Consider the following 19393-nt stretch of genomic DNA (forward strand, 5'->3'; position numbering starts at 1 on the left):
ATGGAATGATTTTTGGAGCCAGAAGGGGTGATCTGAGTATCTCAGAACCTGCTGATTTACTGGGATTTTCATGCACAACAGAGAATGGTGCAAAAAATAAAATACACTGCAATAAATAATGAGCATTAGGTAAACCTACTGCAAGAAGTTAGCTCATAACTACCATAAATGAAGAGTAGACATCTTTGAAACATACATTGAGACTCATTTCAAACAAACTACAAATTCTTATAGCATCTCAAGAAGTCAGAAGATTCCAGTTGAACTAATAATTTTAGGAAGTAAGTTTAAATATAATCTGATTGTAAGTCTGAAATAGTCTGAAATGCTTCAATCCAAACAGGTGTTTCAGCTACAAACAAGAAAAATATCTGTGAATGCTGGAAATCCAAGCAACACACACAAAATGTTGGAGGATCTCAGCAGGCCAGGCAGCATCTATGGAAAAGAGTACAGTTGACATTTCAGGCAGAGACCCTTTAGAGAAAAAAAAAAGATGAGGAGTAGATTTAAAAGGTGGGGAGAGGGGAGGGAGAAACACAAGGTGATAGGTGAAACCAGAGGGGGAGGGATAAGTAAAGAGCTGGGAAGTTGTTTGGTGAAAGAGAGGCAGGACCAGAGAAGGGAGAAACTGATAGGAGAGGTCAGAAGGCCATGGAAGAAAGAAAAGGTGGAGTGAAGCACCTTTTTTCTGGAATAAAGAGCCTCATCCTGAGAGCAGATGCGGCAGAGATGGAGGAATTGAGTGAAGGGGTCGAGGTTATCTGGGAGTCCGGTGTTAATATGTATCATGACCGGCTCATGAAGCATTTCATGACAGTGTATGTCAGGGTTACTGGGTGGTAGTCATTAAGGCATGTTACCCTTGGTGCTTATAGCAAGACTGCTTCTCTAAGTATAGTCTAAGATTCTAAATGAAGTTCAGCTAGTCTCAGCTGTTTAAGAAAGTCGAGGTACAGACTCCATCTAAGAGAACTGTCAGAAAAATCCAAGATTTTACAAGTAACAGGGTGGGAAGAGGTATAGTCCAGGTAGCTGTGAGAGTCTGTGGGTTTATAATAAATAGATAAGCTGTCTCCAGAGATACAGACAAGGAGATCGAGAAAGGGAAGGGAGGTGTTGGAAGTGGACCAGGTAAATTTGAGGGCAGGGTGGAAGTTGGAGGTGTTTCAGCTGAACTGATTTCAGATATTTTCAGCTTGTTTCTGGTGGATGTGATCTGAGCCACAATATAATGTTTTGAATTTACATTGATTAATGTAAAATATGTAGTAAAGGTCATTCTTCTGCAGTGAGTGATTTTAGTGCAAAAAGACTGAGATCCTTCAAACTCTACTGAAGTTGATTAGAGAACAGTGAATTTGAATGCTGAGAAACAACAAGTACATTCTCTTTGCTCTTGCAGTTCTTCTCAATAAATGCAATCAAACATATGTACTATACTATAAATTCAGAATCACCTGGCAGACTATGTGCACCACTGCTAAACCACACTCTGGTTTGCCATCAACTGGATTTCTGCAATTGTCAAACATTGCCCACCAACTCAACACAAACCACTGTGGAACCACTAAAGAACAATGCAGATTAGTTGGATTCATGGTAAGGTGTTTGATAATCTAATAGACTGTCTCAAATGGCAAAGCAGAAAATGATGTTATGTGATTTACTGCTCTGATGTCCTGATAGAAGTAATGCATCAAGACAAATACTCTATTAAAAATAATTTGCCTTACAGCTCAATCAGGATCTAGATATTGCCAAGCTCTGACTTCCACTGAGTCAAAACTCAGACTGAGTTGTTTTTTTTTGGGTTCGTAGGGACGGTTTAGGTTTTGGAGACAGAAAGGGGAGTTACGGGTCACATTAGTGTTTAGGGACAGGGATGTGGGGGAACTAGAGGGCAGGTCATAGTCTTCAAAGAGCAGGTGTGGGACATCCGTGGTCAGATGCTGGATTTCAGACCAGCAAAGAGTAGGCGAGGGGCTCCCAGGTCAGTGGGTTCCAGAGTCAGAATTCTATGCAGGCTGAAGGAATGAAATCTGACGAGACCTTGTGAATCAATGAAATCACAGTTCAAGGTTTAGTGTTCAGGGTTCCATCATTGGCGAGTTCAGAGTTTGAGGCCTGGTGTTTGCTGATCGGCATGTCCTGGGATCGACACCAAGGATTGAGGCTGAGAGTCGAATTGGAAGTCTGGAAGTCAAGGCCTGTTGATCACAGCTGAATCTACAAATTTCTGTGTCTACTGCAGAGGTCAAGGTCTGGAGTCTGTAGGCCCAAGTCTTCTGTAGGCCTGTCCTGGGGTTAAACAACTGTATGTGTGGGTGGGAGGGAGGAATGGATTTGTTCTTCTGTTTTGTTTTGTTGCTTGTTGTGTTCTGTGTTGTTTTGCCAAGCATTGTGGGTATGCAATGTTGGTACCGGAATGTGTGATGACAATTGCAGGCTGTCCCTAGCAAACCCTTAGGTGTGTTGGTTGTTAACATAGACAAAGCATTTCACTGTATGTTTCAATGCACACATGATAAATAAACTTGAATCCTGCCTTCTACAAAGACTTCACAATATTTTCACTTCAATCACGATGTACACCTTTCTTTTCCAAGACACCATCATTATTGTGGAGATGAAGATCACCTTCCATTCCCCTCAGTCCAATGCCACTATCACTGTATGTGTGGTTCTCTGGTTTGAGGTCAACTGTGCTATCTAGCTAATGTGCCCTAGCCATCTACATTGTTGGTGCAGCGCTGTCTGTGGCTGACAAGACCAATGTGCAAGTGGCTATCTCCTCTGCATAGGCTGCATTTATAAGCTCTGCTGGAGATGCAGCATCCCTTTCTATGGGCCCTATCATTATCATTATCTTTCCTAAAACTGCAAGATACCACAATGCTACATAACAAACAGAAATTTACAAAACTAATTTCAAGGCGTAGTTAATAGCTCCAAGTTTATCCAGGTTCCTGCTACTGCCTGTAAGGAATTTGTACGTTTCTACGTGACTGTGTGAGTTTCCTCCCACGGTCGTAAGACATACTGGTTGGTGTGTTAATTGGTCATTGTAAATTTTCCCGTGATGAGGCCAGGGTTAAATTGGGGGATTGTTAAGTGTCATGGTTCATAGGGCCAGAGGGCCTACTCCATGCTGTATCTCAATAAATAAATTTTAAAAATATGAGTTAACAATGTATTCACATGTAGGGCAAAATGGCCAACATGGCACTGTGGATCTAACTGTTTTAAATAGGTGATGCTTCTGAAGAGCATAATGCACTCTTAATGTGTTTATTGATTATTGGGAAATGAGAGATGGTTGCGTTTACCTCTGGCTATAGTTCTCTTCCTACATCTTCTCCATTTCTACCCAATCAAAAGCTTCATAATCAGGGAATTACCTATCTTCTCAATTCCAGACTGTTGAATATTTACTCATAGATATTATCTCTTGGTTCTGGTTATGCTAATAATGATATTTACCAGATTTCATCCTCCAGTTGTGAAATCTGTTGTTTGTATGTCTGGATCTGAGCGTCTCTTTGTTGAACAGTCTCAATAAGGTAGCTGTAAGGCTGCTGAGCTTGACCAAGTAGAGATTTTGCATTTGCAAGCTGGGGAAAGAAAAATGACAGAAAAAAAACATATTGTTAAGAATTTCCTTTGCCTAAACAATCACTACTACAATCATAAAGTTCAACAGCTGTATAAATGAAGTATTCACTTTTTTCAGATTAATAGTCTGATGAAAAACATCTGATACTATCTACATAACATCCTTTTAAATTAATCTTGAATGGAAATGGCAGGTTCAATTTGAAAATTGCAACTTACACAACAAGCATTGTTGATACAATATCAGTTTCCTGTGTCAGCATCAAAAATCATGCCCTGTCAAGCCATCCGTTCTCATAGTTTCTCGGTTGGCAAAGTGCACAGCATAAGAAGGCTTTGCCTCAGGCAGGGTGACTGATGACTGACTACATAATCAGACATTAAAGGTTCATAATTGAAAACTGTTTAAGATTTTTCAAACAGCAGGGGGATTTCAGTATTTCAATTAATCAGACATTGGATTAATTGAAATGGTGAAATCCTTCTTCCTGTAACCTGGCTAATAAAATCTCACTGCCAGCCCACCCGCTCTTTCTTGATGATCCACCATTTCCACTTTCTCACTTCTTTCTCCTCCTCCTTCATTTACTTTAGTTATTCTTTTATGGCATGCAGATATTGAATTGAATTGACTTTATTACTTACATCCTTCACATACATGAAGAGTAAAAATCTTTATATTATGTCTCCGTCTAAATGTGCAATGAGAAATTTATAGTACAGTAATATATATATAAGTAAATAAAAGAAACAGGACAATCAATATAACATAAAAATATGATTGGATCAGCGTGAATTAATCAGTCTGATGGCCTGGTGACAGAAGCTGTCCCAGAGCCAGCTGGTCCTGGCTTTTATGCTGCGGTACTGTTTCCCGGATGGTAGCAGTTGGAACAGTTTGTGGTTGTGGTGACTTGGGTCCCCAATAATCATTCGAGCCCTTTTTACACACCTGTCTCTGTAAATAGTGGGAGGTTCACATCTACAGATGTGCTGGGCTGTCCAAACCACTCTCTGCAGAGTCCTGTAATTGAGGGAGGTACAGTTCCCATACCAGGCAGTGATGCAGCATGTCAGGATGCTCTCAATTGTGCCCTTCTAGAAAGTCCTTAGGATTTGGGGACCCATACCAAACTTCTTCAATCATTTGAGGTGAAAGAGGCATTGCTGTACTATTTTTACCACACAGCTCATATGTAGACCACGTGAGACCCTCGGTGATGTGTATGCCAAGGAACTTAAAGCTGTTCACCCTCTCAAATCCAGATCCACTGATGTCAATAGGAGTTAGCCTGTCTCCAATCCTCCTGTAGTCCACAACCAGCTCAGCTCCTTTGACTTTGCGACATTGAGGGAGAGCTTGCTTTCTTGAAACCACTGTGTCAGGGTGATGACTTCTTCTCTGTAGGCTACCTTGTTATTATTTGAGATTAGGCCAATCGATGTAGTATTGTCAGCAAATTTAATTAGCGGATTGGAGCTGTGGGTGGAGACACAGTCATAGGTTTACAGAGAGTAATGGACGGGGCTTAGAACATGGCCTTTGGGGGAAACTGTGTTGAGGGGCAGAGGTGAGGGAGCCCACTCTTACCACCTGTCAGTGATCTAACAGGAAGTCCAGGATCCGGCTGCACAAGGCAGGGTGAAGGCCAAGGTGTCTGAGCTTCTTGTCAAGCCTACAGGGAATAGTGTTGAATGCTGAACTATAGTCCAAGAACAGCATTCTCACATAAGCATCCTTCTTCTCCAGATGTGTAAGGACACAGTGCAGAGCTGTGGCTATTGTGAGATCTGTCGATCGGTTGGGCTGGTAGGCCAATTGTAAGTGGTCCAGTCTGAGTGGTAGTGTGCTGCAGATGTAGTCCTTGACTAGCCTCTCAAAGCATTTGCTTATTATTGAGGCGAGTGCAACAGGACACTAGTCATTCAGACATGTAACCTTAGGTACAGGGACAATGGTGGATGTTTTGAAGCAGGAGGGCACTCTACACTGGGAGAGGGAGATATTAAAAACGTCTGTAAACACACCTGCCAGTTGTGCTGTGCACATCCTGAGTACCCATCCTGGGATACCATCCGGTCTTGCAGCCTTGCGACTGTCGTTGGAAACACCTTCATACTTCAGCATAGATAAGATAGACTGACTCTTCTGAATATTGGGAAGACTGCATTTACCCACAATGTGCCGCCTTTTCTACACTGGGAACCCCTGCTTACGCAATCAACGGTAGGCTCATTTATTACACCGCCACTACCTCGGAAGCGGTGCCAAAGGCAAGGGAGAAGAGCCGACATCTTGGTGAAGTTGAGACAGTATGCTAATCGACTGCTGCTCCCTAGCATACTTCTGGCTAACGTTAGTCCCTGGACAATAAGCTGTGAGAACTGACAGCCAGAATCTCCTATCAGCTGGAAACAAAGGAATATAACATTTTGTGCTTTGTGGAGACCTGGCTGATGAAGGAGATACCAAATCATGCCATTGAGTCCTCTGGGTTCTCCCTGTTCCGGGCAGACAGGTGTAAAAACCTCTCTGGGAAGAGTAAAGGAGATGGGGTATGCTTCCTGGTCAATAATGCTTGGTGCAACCCCTAGAATGTACATGTCCTCAAATTCTTTTGTTCCCTGGATCTGGAGTACCTTGTGCTGCTGTGTAGATCGTTCTAGCTGCTTAAGGAGTTCACGGCCGTTATTATCACAGCAGTGTACATTCTACAGCAGGCTGATACAAACCTGACTCTCAAGACACTGTACGAGACTGTCAGGACCTTGGAAACTGTACACCTAGAGGCTGTCTTCATCATCGCTGGAGACTCTAAGAGTGTCGCTGTCTAAAGTCTGTCCGAAGTTTTGTCAACACATCTAGGTGATAGGGAGGTAGCATACTCGAACACTACTACTCTCCCTTCCGCAATGCTTACAAAGCGCTCCTTCGCCCACCATTTGGCAAGTCAGATCACTCCTCCATCTTAATTCTGCAGATGTACAGGCAGAGCTGAAACAAGAGGCAGCCACAGTTAAAACCGTCCACTGTTGGTCCAACTAATCAGTCTCCATACTACAGGACTGCTTTGATGACGTCAATTGCAATGTCTTTCGTGATGAGGATGTCTCCGAGTTCATGGATGGGGCCACGAGCTTCACCTGGAAGTGCAACAAGGATGTTGTTCCCCCCCCAGAAATCAGTCAGGGACTATCCAAACTAGAAACCTTGGATCAACATTTCTGTGCGTCGTGCTGCAATAATTATGTGAGACAGACCTTACATTGCCAGTAATCAGCAGGAGCTCAAGAAATGTAGCTACAATCTGCGCAAAGTCATCAAGGCAGTGAAACGACAATACAGGGACAAGATCCAGAGGCAACTCACCACCGACTATACATGCAGCTTATGGCAAGGTCTGCACACCATCGCAGACTTCAAAGCTAAATGCTAGTGCTGTCAACATCGCTGCCTCTCTCCCAGGTGAGCTAAATCTTTTTTTTATGCTCAGTTCTATATTGCCAACACTCAGCAACCTGCACCTTGGTCATCTCTGGTGTTGCTGGCAAGGCTGCATTTGTTACCCATATCTAATTACATTTGAACTAGTGATCTCACTAACCCATTTCAGAGGACTGTTTAAGCTCTGGATCTACAGTCATGTGGGTAAAGATAGCAGACTCCCTTCCTTAAAGGACAGTAGTGAAGTACATGGATTACTGATAGCAGCTTTTAGTTTCTGAATTGTTTTAAATTAGTTAACTCAATGTAAATTCACTGTATTTAATGATAGGAACTGTACTCCTGTCCTCAGTGCACTGGTCCATGAAAGCAATCAACTCTACCCTGAACATATTTCTTCACCTCTTGGCTGCAAAAGCAAAGAGTTTCACACACTGAAAAATCAAAACTGGAAGCTATTCTATAATACACAGTTGAAGCAGCCCTTGATTAAATGAAGATCAAAAAGTACTGCAGCTGCTGGAATTCTGAAATAAAAACAAAAATGCTGGAAAGATTCAGCAGATCAGAGAGTATCTGTGGAAAGGAAAACAGTTAATGTTTCCCTTGAACAACAACACACACAAAATGCTGGTTGACAGTTAGTCCTGACGAAGGATCTCGGCCCGAAATGTTGACAGTGCTTCACCTTATAGATGCTGCCTAGTCTGCTGTGTTCCACCAGCATTTTGTGTGTGTTGTTGTTTGAATTTCCAGCATCTGTAGATTTCCTAATGTTTCCCTTGATACAGTTTCACAATTGGAGAAAGACATTGAGTCAAGCGATCAGTATATGGCAATTTCTGATCGAAAATCTTAACCGGTCCATAAAAAGTTCTGCGCTGATAGTATGCAATGTGCGTCTAGTTATTTATTTTAATGTCATTTGTTGGATTCAAATACAGGTATGCATCGCTTAATGTCCACGATACGTTCTGTGAAATAGGACATTATGTGATTTGGACATTGTGTGAACTCCATACTATATACTTTGCCTCTTGCTGCTGCTATCACTAGGAGTCGTTTTGCTGCGTTTGCACTTTACGGTAATATTTTCAAAAGAAAATTAAACAGAAAGATAATGCTACTACACTCAAAAAACGTGTGATACATGAGATTGGTTACGTCCGCTACGTCACGATCTCTGATCGGGACTACGGACGTATATGCAATCGGACGTTATCCGAAGTGGTGCACTCCTGTATAAGAAAAAGAGAGAGAGAAAAAAACTTATTTGTTGTACACTTTTTGGGAGGCTAGTAATTTTCTATAAGGTTTATAGACAGCTGTTTGTTTCAACTTTTAAATAATGACCAGTTTCTAATGAGGAAGTATAAGGGCAAACTGTTATATAAAATCTTGGAAACACGGCATATTCATATGGGAAATTTTCTTTCTATTTGAAAATGTTACAATAGATTTAGGTAAGTTTCCTTCTAGTATGTGCTATTAATTAAAAATATTCCAGAGTTCGATACTTTGGCATAGATAGTTAATTACGGCCTGGTACACTCATAAATTTGTGTCCCAGAACCGAAAGGTCCTAAAAATGGTAAATTTCTAGTGCTTTGGTTTTATAGTGTTTCTGCTGTTAACAGTTGTTCTTCCTGTGGTACGACATTTCTGATGACAATGGTTTCTCTGCATGCCTTTCTGGAGTACACGTACTCCTTCCACATCACTTTGGATAATGATCAAATAGGATTTGGTATTCATGTCCTTTTAATTTAGTGTGTTGGTTCAGAATGACTGAGATCACTTGAAAGGAAAGGCTCCTTTAAAACTGTTAGTGTTAGCTTAAACCAGAATTAATTCCTTTACTTATGCTCCACGTAAAACAGCATGAGGTTTTGAATTGGTAACAGGACATCAATACCTCACTTGAAAATAAATAGTTTGTGTTGTTAGATGTTCAGAATAATGCAACGCTGTTGATTCTTCTCAGCAGTATAACATAGTAATGATCAGTTTTACATAAGGGCTTTAAAAATGAAACAAAGTTCAAAATTATAACACATTCACACAGCTGGATCACCAATCTCTGCCAATTATGTGTTGTTTGCATTAACAACCAACTTAAGGATTTGCTGGGGGCAGCTCGCAAGTGTCACCATATATTCCAGCACCAACATAGCACGACAAAACTTGGCAGAACAACACAGAACACAACATGCAATAAAACAACAAAACCGAAACAAGCCCCTTTCCGCCTCCCCATCCCACCACACGCACACACAGAGGGACAGTCTTCTAATCCAGGACGGGTTTGAAGTCCTCAATCTCCAAGCCTCAGCCATCAGGCTTTGAGTTCCAGACTTTTAATTGATCTTTGGGCTTCGATCTGTGCCATTGATCCCTGGGCTAATGGATGATGGGACCCCAAACTCCAGCCACAGTGACTCATAGGCCCAATTTGGGAATGCCCAACATTCACAAATGTCCTGTTACCCATCCATGTTACTAGCCCTGGAGCAGATATCTGGTCTGCCGAAGCCCTTCATCACTTGTACACATTACTGGATTTGAACGCAGAGCTCAGAGCACAGACCTGACCTCTAACGGTACCACACATCTATCCCTAAATCCTAATCTGACTTTTAACTCCCCTCTCTGTCCCCAAAACCATAATGAAAAAAAACCAACTAAGTCTGAGCCAAGGTCTCAATGGAGACCACAGCTTGGTGTCACCTTGAAGGGAACTCTGTCAGTACTCAGTGCCATATTGAAGGGAACTAGGTCAGTAGGTTAGTCTCTGGATCTACCCTAATTCCTCATGTCTTCGGATAACTTACATATTTGGAGAAATGTTTTTCTTTCTGGAACTTAAGGTTCACTCAGGTAAGGACTGTTGACATTTGACCACTTTTGAAAAAGCATCCTGAAGCCAAGGATGTTGAAAGAAATAGGAGATACATGAAATGTCTTAAGGAAAAATGCCAAGGGATAATAACACAGATTTAATATAAGATGAGGTGGATGCCATGTTTGAAAAAAGAAAGTCTGTAAAAATAAAACAAACTGAGGAATTTAGTGAGTGTTCCATAGAAAATTTCTCTACGTACAAGTTCGTAAATACCTCTCCAGCACATGAGTATAAAATAACCTATTTAAATGTTCCCAGTGTTTCCTGATTAAATTTAGTTATCTCATTTCCTTTTCTTCACAGAAAATATGTCACGTAAACATGCAGATGCAAAGCAAACAATATTAATTTAGGCCAAGATTTCAAAATGGAGTTGTATTTTAATGCTGGTGTTGGAGAATAGAAATTTTTATTAATCTTATAATTTTTGAAACTAAGTGTTATAAATAGGAAAAAAAAGTATTTTCTGTTCTATTTATATTTTGGTATTACAATCTGCTGTCCTACTTTTATCATCATTGACTGTAAACCTGTAATGCAGAAAACAGCAAACTAGATTTTGAAAGTTATTAAGAACTATCTACAAAAGGCACATTTGTTTAAATTTGTTTTTGGCTCGTTGACAGAAGAGACATGATACTAACAGAACCAGTTTTTCTTCATCTCGGTAACAAGAGATTATTCAGCTGACAGGCTGTGAAGAATTTGGCTTTCTAAATACAATGATAAATCCTCACAAGAATTAAAAAAAATGAACTGGCAGCATAAAAATACCAGGTGATATAGGAATTGAGACTTATCACCTGCATGATCTAGTTAGAATAACATTGCAAGTGGCCAGAACAATGAAAGGTGAAATAGTGATATACATTTCTACAGTGCATAGAACATACAATTAAAAATCTATGTATTGCTATATCTAAGAAAGAAAACATTGTTGAATATGTTTTGTTTGGCAGTTGCTGCTTTACAGTTTGTGTTTGTTCTTGTATCTCTTGTGCCACAGTTTGTAACTACCAAAAATCAGGTCACTTCATATTCCTTGTAGCACACTTTCACTTAACTTTTAGCTCATTTTGCAGCTTCATTTCAAAAAGTCAAACACTAAAATTTTCATAAAGTAATTAGCTTTAACCCATGAAAATAGTAATATGACATGCAGAAGAACTTTCTTATTGTGATTTTTCAGATCATTGAATACTAACATTGCAACACATTACTGAAGAGTAACACACACACAAAATGCTGGAGGACCTCAGCAGGTCAGGTAGCATCGACAGACAGGAATAAAGAGCCGACATTTCAGTCTGAGACCCTTCATCAGGACTGAAAAGGAAGGGGGCAGAAGAATTCCAGGACATCATATCACACCTAATGCTCATTAAAAAGAAATGCCTACTCCAGTTGCACTGCACACTAGAGCATTTTTAAAAAAATCACTGATTCATATATTCTGGAAGTTAAACTATTTGGCCCATCAAGCATGCGCTGTCCATTTGAAAGCTATTTCATTTGTTCCACTCTCTGGCTCTTTCCTTGTAGATCTACATTTCTTTTTCTTTTGAATACATATCATTTTACTTTTTCAAAGTTAACTTTTGAATTGGTTCCCAACAGGCAATGAAGTCTACTTCACAATATCTCTTTAGAAATTTATCTTCTCTTTACTCAGTCTCTTGTGCCAGCTACCTAAAGCATGACATTCAATGACTTTTGCCAAATAAGTAGAGCACTGTTTAAAATTATATGCTGCTTTATTCTAGTACACTTTGTTGAAAAATATTAAGAAAAATTGTTGACTTCAAGTTATCTCATTCTAATATTTTTTACTTGTGGACTCATCCACTGGCAAAAAATATTTACAAATAAGTATTTAAGTACGAATCAATTGTCTTTGTCAACATTTTCCCCATTGTGGTGTCACTATCACTGTAACCAGTAAATTCCTAAAGAGTCAATCATGGAATCCTCAATTAATCAATTAGCTAATGAGGTCATTGTTGTAATGTGAGTATTATTAAAAGTAAGTTAATACTAATCGGGAAGCTGTTGGTAACGAGAGGGGGGGGGGGGGGGTTCCGGAGTTGGTGGGGTTTTTAATCCCGCTCTTTTTACTCCTGGTATACATTGTATATAGTTCCTCCACCCATGCCGCACGAGGTACCTGGAAGCCTCTGTATTGTAAATATCATTTGCCATCCCAGATAAAGATGGCAAATTGTCGAATTGTCGAGTGGTCTTTTGTAAAACAAAAGTTACCACATATTTTTAGCAATGAGGTGAACTGGTTTTGTGGACGTGTTGGCCCGTTTCGATCAGGAGCTGTGAGCAGATGAGGAGCCTCACGTTCAGATGGCTACGTTTGGGACTATCGGTGAATTCCAGGAGCGAGCCGAGGAGTGGCCAGAGTATGAGGAAAGGTTGGGACACTTTTTCTGTGCTAATGAAATTACTGAGGAGGCTACGAAGCACTCTATTCTCCTGAGTGTGTGTGGGGCAAAGACTTACAAGTTGATAAGGAACTTAGCTATGCCGCAGAAACCGGACGAAATTCCATATGACGAACTGGTCGCGCTCGTGGGGAACCACCATAATCCGAAACCTTCAGTGATAGTCCAACGGTTCAAGTTTCACAGCCATGTCAGTGGCCGATTTTGTGGCTGAGCTTCAGCAGCTGTCGGAGCATTGCGATTTCGGAGCCGTGTTGGATGACATGCTCCATGACAGATTAGTATGTGGCATTAATAATGACGCTACACAGCGCCGTTTGTTGGGAGAATCCCCACTGTTGACTTTCAAGAAAGCCCTAGAGATTGCCCAAGGCATGGAGATGGCTGCTAAGGATAACCAGAAAGGACATGGGGTGTCGCAGTCAGTGGCAGTGCTGCAAGTCAGGAAGGAGACTGGTCGACAGGCAAAGCAGGTGGTATGCTTTCTGTGTGGAGGGACGCACTATGCAAATGTTTGTAAATTCAAAGATACTGTCTGCCATGCTTGTAGCAAAAAGGGACATTTAGCTAAAAAGTTCAGGAGTTTAAAGGGTAAGGTTAAGCCTGGGCAGGGCAAAGCTCAACAGGCTCAGGCAGCCATACACCACCTAGAAGAAGCAGATGAGGAGGCAGCGTGTGCCTACAACATGTTTGGGGTGGAAACGGATGAGGAACCACCTGAACCATATTATGCCACAGTTAATGTCAGGGGAAAGGACATTAAGTTTGAGATTGATTCAGGGGCTACTGCATCGGTCATCAGTGAGGAGACCTACAGGAGGACATGGGGGTCCAACCTGCCTCCCATCAGACCATCTAAGCTCCAACTCAGGAACTATATGGGGCAGCCCATACCTCATTTAGGGGTGTTATATGTGGATATTTCAGCTGGGGGTCAGAAGGCTGAAGATAGGCTGGTGATAGCTAAGGGCAGTGGGCCCAGTCTTTTGGGCCGCAATTGGCTTCGCAAAATCCGGCTCAACTGGCATGAAATGAGGTATGCACACACAACGGAGAATATTCTGCAGTGTGTCTGAAGTCGCCGATGGTAATGTGAGTGACAGACATAGTCCAGACACATTTGAGAGTGAGCTCGTAGCCCAGCTTACGGCTTTTCAGCCTATTATAGGAGAAATTGAAGTTACCCCTTCTCCGCTGAAAGCCAGCACGCCACTTCTAGTACAGCGAAGCAGTGACCCAGCTCTTGTACCACCTGCCCTGTTACAGCAAGGAGCATCTCAGCCTGATGATCTCACTAACAAGAACCTGCATGTGAAGCCAATCATAGCAAACAGGGCACCCACTAACGATCTAAGAACAGAGCCTCAAAGACCACCAGACAAGCATTCAGAAAGCACTCTATGTGATTTGACAAAGAAGGTAGAATTTTCTGGAGACGGTGGCCCTCTGGAAATCCATGTGGTGCCCTTTAACTCTATGCTGAGCGGAAGATTCCTTGGCCTGAGTATTTGTGGTATTGAAAAGAACAGCCGTTCAAGAAAAGAGAACCTGCTCCAGGAGAATGAATGTATCATCAAAATCAATGACTGTGATTTAACAGAACTTTGAAAAAGAACTTTGTTCAAGCACAAGAGGTTTTCCAAAACGCATTGCAATTTCCTGCTGTTAAACTCCAGATAGTTCCAAGTTATAACAAGGAACTCTATGAAAAATTTGCAATTGGGTCTATTCTGAGCCACGGTTATGACAATGATTCAAAAACCAAAGTTCCTTCTTCAGTGCGTTCCAAGCCAGGTGGCAAACCTGCAGATGCCATTTATCCCAATAATACTGAGCATAGCTTGCCACTGATTTCAAAGAAGCTCAGTAGTCCAAAACAGTTAAGGAGCAATGACCACTTAATGCATACCAGGAAAGCACGTCCACCAGTGACTTTGCCAGAGGCAGAGTCCCCTAAAGAGGATGGACATTCTCACGTGGATACACAAGATCCCTCTCATGTCCCCAACACCAGATCCACCCAAAACATCCTCACCAGCAGTGCCTGCTGGATCACCGGGGGTAGTGCATAGATTACAGCACCCTTGCAAGCCTCCTGACAGACTAAATCTTTGATTGGATAGTTTTTTTTGTTGTTAGATTGAATGTTGAATTTGCCACGCTTTTTTTTTTAGGTGTTTTGTATTGGTAACCTGTTGCTAATGACACCACTGTTTTTATTTCCCAGTTCTTCTATATTTGGGGAATGTTGGATTTTAAAGGGGGAGAAGTGTTGTAATGTGAGTATTATTAAAAGTAAGTTAATACTAATCGGGAATACTAATTGGGAAGCTGTTGGTAACATGAGGCAGGTTCCAGGGTCGGCAGGGTTTTTTACTTCTGCTCTTTTTACTCCCGGTATACATTGTATATAGTTCCACCACCCATGCTGCATGGGGTATCTGGAAGGCTCTGTATTGCAAATATCATTTGCTGTCCCAGATAAAGATGTTCTTTTGGCCATAAAATTGTCGAGTGGTCTTTTGTAAAGTAGAAGTTACCACAGTAATTATCCAGATTGACCTCTTTATCTTTGCCACTGTTTCTTCATTCGTTGTATTATAAATACAAAAGACACAAATGAGCTGGTGGAGTTCAGCAGGTCAAGTAATGTATATGGAGGAAAATGGACAGTGAATGTTTCAGGTCACGACCCTTCATCAGGACTGGAAAGAAAGAAGGGGGATAGCCAGTATAAAAAGACGGGGGTAAGAAGTGGAGCATGAGCTAATTGGTGATAAGTCGATCCAGGTGAAAGAGTTGATAGACAGGTAAGGGAGAAAAGAGAATGGGAAAGGTGTAAGAAGCTGGGATGTGATAGGTTGAAGTGAAAAAGGTCTTAAAAAGATGGATTTTGAGAGAAGATAGGGCATCATATAATAAAGGGAAAATAGTGGGATGAATGGGTAGATGATGGGAATACAGTAGAAGGGGAAAGAGGGTGATGGAGGCCAATGGGATCAGAAAAAAAAACCAACTAGAAGTTAGAGAAATCAATGTTTATGCCAGCAGGTTGGAAACTACCATTGAGGTATGAGGTACCAATCTGCACCTAGCCTCAACTCAGCAATGAAGAAAGCTGAAAACAAACACTTCAGTATGGAAATGGGAAGTGAATTTAGAATGGCTGCCTACAGGAGATCCTGGCTGGTACAACAGTCAGAGCGAAGGAGCTCAATGAGTGGTTCCCCCATTGACACCATCCATAAATAGCTTCCTGGAACCATAAAGACCATGCATAATTAGCTTCCTGGGAACCATATTTGGAGTAACAAGGAGTATCAGTGACCATGAATTTAGACAACAGCACTGTTTTTAAAAAATTGTTCTTTATAGCAGCCTATTTGGGAAATTAGCTTTTAATTTCTTCAAAGAGCAATCTTGAACCTGTGAACTCCAAAAACTTGCTTTTGTTTCTGATGTGAGATGATGATGGGATTGAATAGCTTGAAGAAGATTAGCCTTATTTGTCACATGTACGTCAAAAGACACAGTGAAATATGTTGTTTGCATCAATTCCGATGATGAGGGTAGATGCTGGAATGATGTTTCTCTTGGCTGGAGTCTCTACAACTAAAAGTTACAGCCCCAGAGGGAGGGTTGATCACTACAGATAGAGATGAGAAGGAATTGTTTCATCCTGGAAGAGGAGGAGAATCTCTGGAAATCTTTATATAAGAGGGCCTTGGAGGTTCAATTGCTGAGCATATTCAAAACAGTATAAATGGGTTTTTGTTTATTAAAGGAATCAAGGTATAAAGGGTTAATACAGAAAAGTAGTATTGAGGTAAAATATCTAGTATGATCTTAGCAACAGGCCGAAGAGATGAATGGCCTTATGAAGCACGGCAGAAAAGTGAGAACAATGATGGGACGATCAATTCCATACAGTGTGTGAAAGTGTGTGCCTGTGTTTGGGGGTGGGGTGCAAATACATTAAAGACAAGAAAGCACATTACTAAGAAGGGGTCCTTATCCAAAACTGAGCTTGATATCAGAAATAAAATTAGAGAACACTAGAAACATTCAGAAGGCCAGACAACATCTGCAGAAAGTGAGCAAAGAATGGTCTTCCACTGAAGATATTAACTGTTTCAAATGAAGACCAAGTACGGTGCTTGAATTTCCATGAGACCTAGAATTCAATTGGACAATCTGTTCCCTGGAAGATATCAATATGTGGCTTTGGTTTAGAATGAATATGGTTGCTAGCTTTTGAAGCTTTCTTTAACAGTAAATGATCAGTATTGCATCACAAAGTTATTTTTGGAAATCAACATAAGTTTTCCTGTTCTCCTTTAATTGTTAAAAAGATTCTCCTGCATGTTTCTGGAACATGGTCACTAGTTACTAATGTAGCAAGACAGTAACACAAAGCCACTCTTTTAATCCCATCTAGTGAATGGCTTCAAACTAATTATTGAGAGTAGCACAAACAGTTAAGAGCCTAGAACTGGAAACATCCCAAGGCAGTGTTTCCTGGTTAAATAATCATTCACCTGATTCCTCAAATTACTAACTCATTGTCAATTATAACATTGTATTCAGAACATCAATTGTATAATATGCCAACACCTGAATGGCATGACTTGAGTTCACTGATTTTAGTCAAATAATTTGTTAGACAGGTTTCCAAGCAGGAATAAAATTATTCACCAAACCAGGTGGACCAAAGACTTCCTTAACTAGGTGGGACTCGACCCTTTCAATGTATATCCCCTAAAATCTGCTGAGGTAGTGAATAGCAACTTAGCGCCAATCAGTGCATAGTATAACTAGTAACAGAGAAACAAAGAAAATACCTCTTGACTTAATTCGTCAGCATGAAGCTTGTGACGTTCAAGATCTTTACGGAGTAGTGAATTTTGTTTTTCTATCTGTAACAATCTCCTTGCAAGATGAACACTGAAAGGAAGAAAGAAACTGGCAATTAATAGTTTCAAAGCTCTTCTGTCCCTATAAAGTTGTTAAGTCCAACAGAGGTTTATACTTCCACAAGCGAGGTACAGAAACGCTTATCTTTTATAATTGAAAGATCAAGAATGTACATGGCTTCCCCCGTGACAAATAATGGATTGCATGTACAGCATGTACATAATTCTTACTTCAGTGGTTGCTAAGTTGATGGAGAAGATCCTGAGAGGCAGGATTTATGAACATTTGTAGAGACATAATATGATTAAGAATAGTCAGCAGGGCTTTGTCAAAGGCAGGTTATGCCTTATGAGTCTGATTGAATTTTTTGAGGATGTGACTAAACACACTGATGAAGGTAGAGCTGTAAATGTAGTGTATATGGATCTTAGCAAGGCATTTGATAAGGTACCCCATGCAAGGCTTATTATGAAAGTAAGGAGGCATGAGATCCAAGGGGACATTGCTTTGTGGATCCAGAACTGGCTTGCCCACAGAAGACAAAAAGTTGTTGTAGACAGGTCAGATTCTGCATGGAGTGCCTCAGGGATCTGTTCTGGGACCCCTACTCTTTGTGATTTTTATAAATGACCTGGATGAGGAAGTGGAGGGATGGGTTAGCAAGTTTGCTGATGACACAAAGGTTGGAGGTGTTGTGGATAGTGTGGAGGGCTGTTCAGAGGTTACAGTGGAACATTGATAGGATGCAAAACTGGGCTGAGAAGTGGCAGATGGAGTTCAACCCAGATAGGTGTGGGGTGGTTTATTTTGGTAGGTCAAATATGATGGCAGAATATAACATTAATGGTAAGACTCTTGGCAGTGTGGAGGATCGGAGGGATCTTGGGGTCCAAGTCCATAGGACACTCAAAGCTGCTACGCAGGTTGACTCTGTGGTTAAGAAGGCATACGGTGCATTGGCCTTCATCAACCGTGAGATTGAGCTTAAGAGTCGAGAAGTAATGTTGCAGCTATACAGGACCCTGGTCCGACCCCACTTGGAGTACTTAGCTTAGTTCTGGTTGTTTCACTACAGGAAGGACGTGGAAACCTTAGAAAGGGTGCAGAGGAGATTTACAAGGATGTTGCCTGGATTAGGGAGCATGCCTTATGAGAATAGGTTGAGTGAACTCCGCCTTTTCTCCTTGGAGCAACAGAGGATGAGAGGTGAACTGATAGAGGTGTACAAGATAAATGAGAGGCATTGATCATGTGGATAGTCAGAGGCTTTTTCCCAGGGCTGAAGTGGCTAGCATGAGAGGGCACAGTTTTAAGGTGCTTGGAAGTAGGAACAGAGGCGATGTCAGGGGTGAGTTTTTTTACACAGAGAGTGGTGAGTGTGTGGAATGGGCTGCTGCCGATGGTGGTGGAGGCAGAAATGATAGGGTCTTTTAAGAGCCTCCTGGATGGCTACATGGAGCTTAGAAAAATAGAGGGCTATGGGTAAAGCCTAGGTAGTTCTAAGGTAGGGATATGCTTGGCACAGCTTCGTGGGCCGAAGGGCTTGTATTGTGCTGTAAGTTTTCTATGTTTCTAATTGAAATTTTGGGAAGTCATTTGCCGCAGAAGCATCATCAGCATACTAAAAAGCCTGCATCTGCTAAATGATGGTACATTACACTCAGGTTCCCCCAATGCCCCTGGAGGAGCATTTTGTTATTAATTTTTTCTAGATCTGGGCATCACTGGCTCCTCCTAAACAAGAAGATGGCTATCAGCCACCTTCTTGGAATAGTGCACACTTGCTGATGAAGCTACCCTCACAGAGGATTCAGTCATGGTGCCAAAGAAAATGGGAGGAGTATCAATCGAATTACTGCTTTGTCCTGGATCAGGAGATTTGTTGATATATCGATGCAGGTGGAGACTATTTCACCATGAGGCATTCTTGATTTTTATTATAACAGAAGATGAACTGCAAGATTTGAACTAAGTATATCTGATCATAATTGTTACAGGTTTAGCTTGAATCATGTTGATACAGGCTAATTAATTTCAACACAACACAAAATGCTAGAGGAACTAAGC

The 19393-nt window shown here is 41.2% G+C and overlaps 1 protein-coding gene across 5 annotated transcripts in view; it reads right to left on the reverse strand.

Annotated features, from left to right (window-relative positions):
- LOC140715673 (progesterone-induced-blocking factor 1-like) overlaps positions 1–19393 on the reverse strand; it is a 282888-nt gene that overhangs the window by 152196 nt on the left and 111299 nt on the right. For all 5 annotated transcript variants that reach the window (XM_073028043.1, XM_073028051.1, XM_073028064.1 and 2 more), the window contains 2 exons: positions 17254–17356; positions 3484–3614 (listed from right to left, as the gene is read on the reverse strand). In XM_073028043.1, the coding sequence (XP_072884144.1) occupies positions 3484–3614; positions 17254–17356 (234 nt within the window). The remainder of the gene's footprint in view (positions 1–3483; positions 3615–17253; positions 17357–19393) is intronic.

The sequence above is a fragment of the Hemitrygon akajei genome, chromosome 2 (genome assembly GCF_048418815.1).
Source record: "Hemitrygon akajei chromosome 2, sHemAka1.3, whole genome shotgun sequence".
NCBI classification, from domain to species: domain Eukaryota; kingdom Metazoa; phylum Chordata; class Chondrichthyes; order Myliobatiformes; family Dasyatidae; genus Hemitrygon; species Hemitrygon akajei.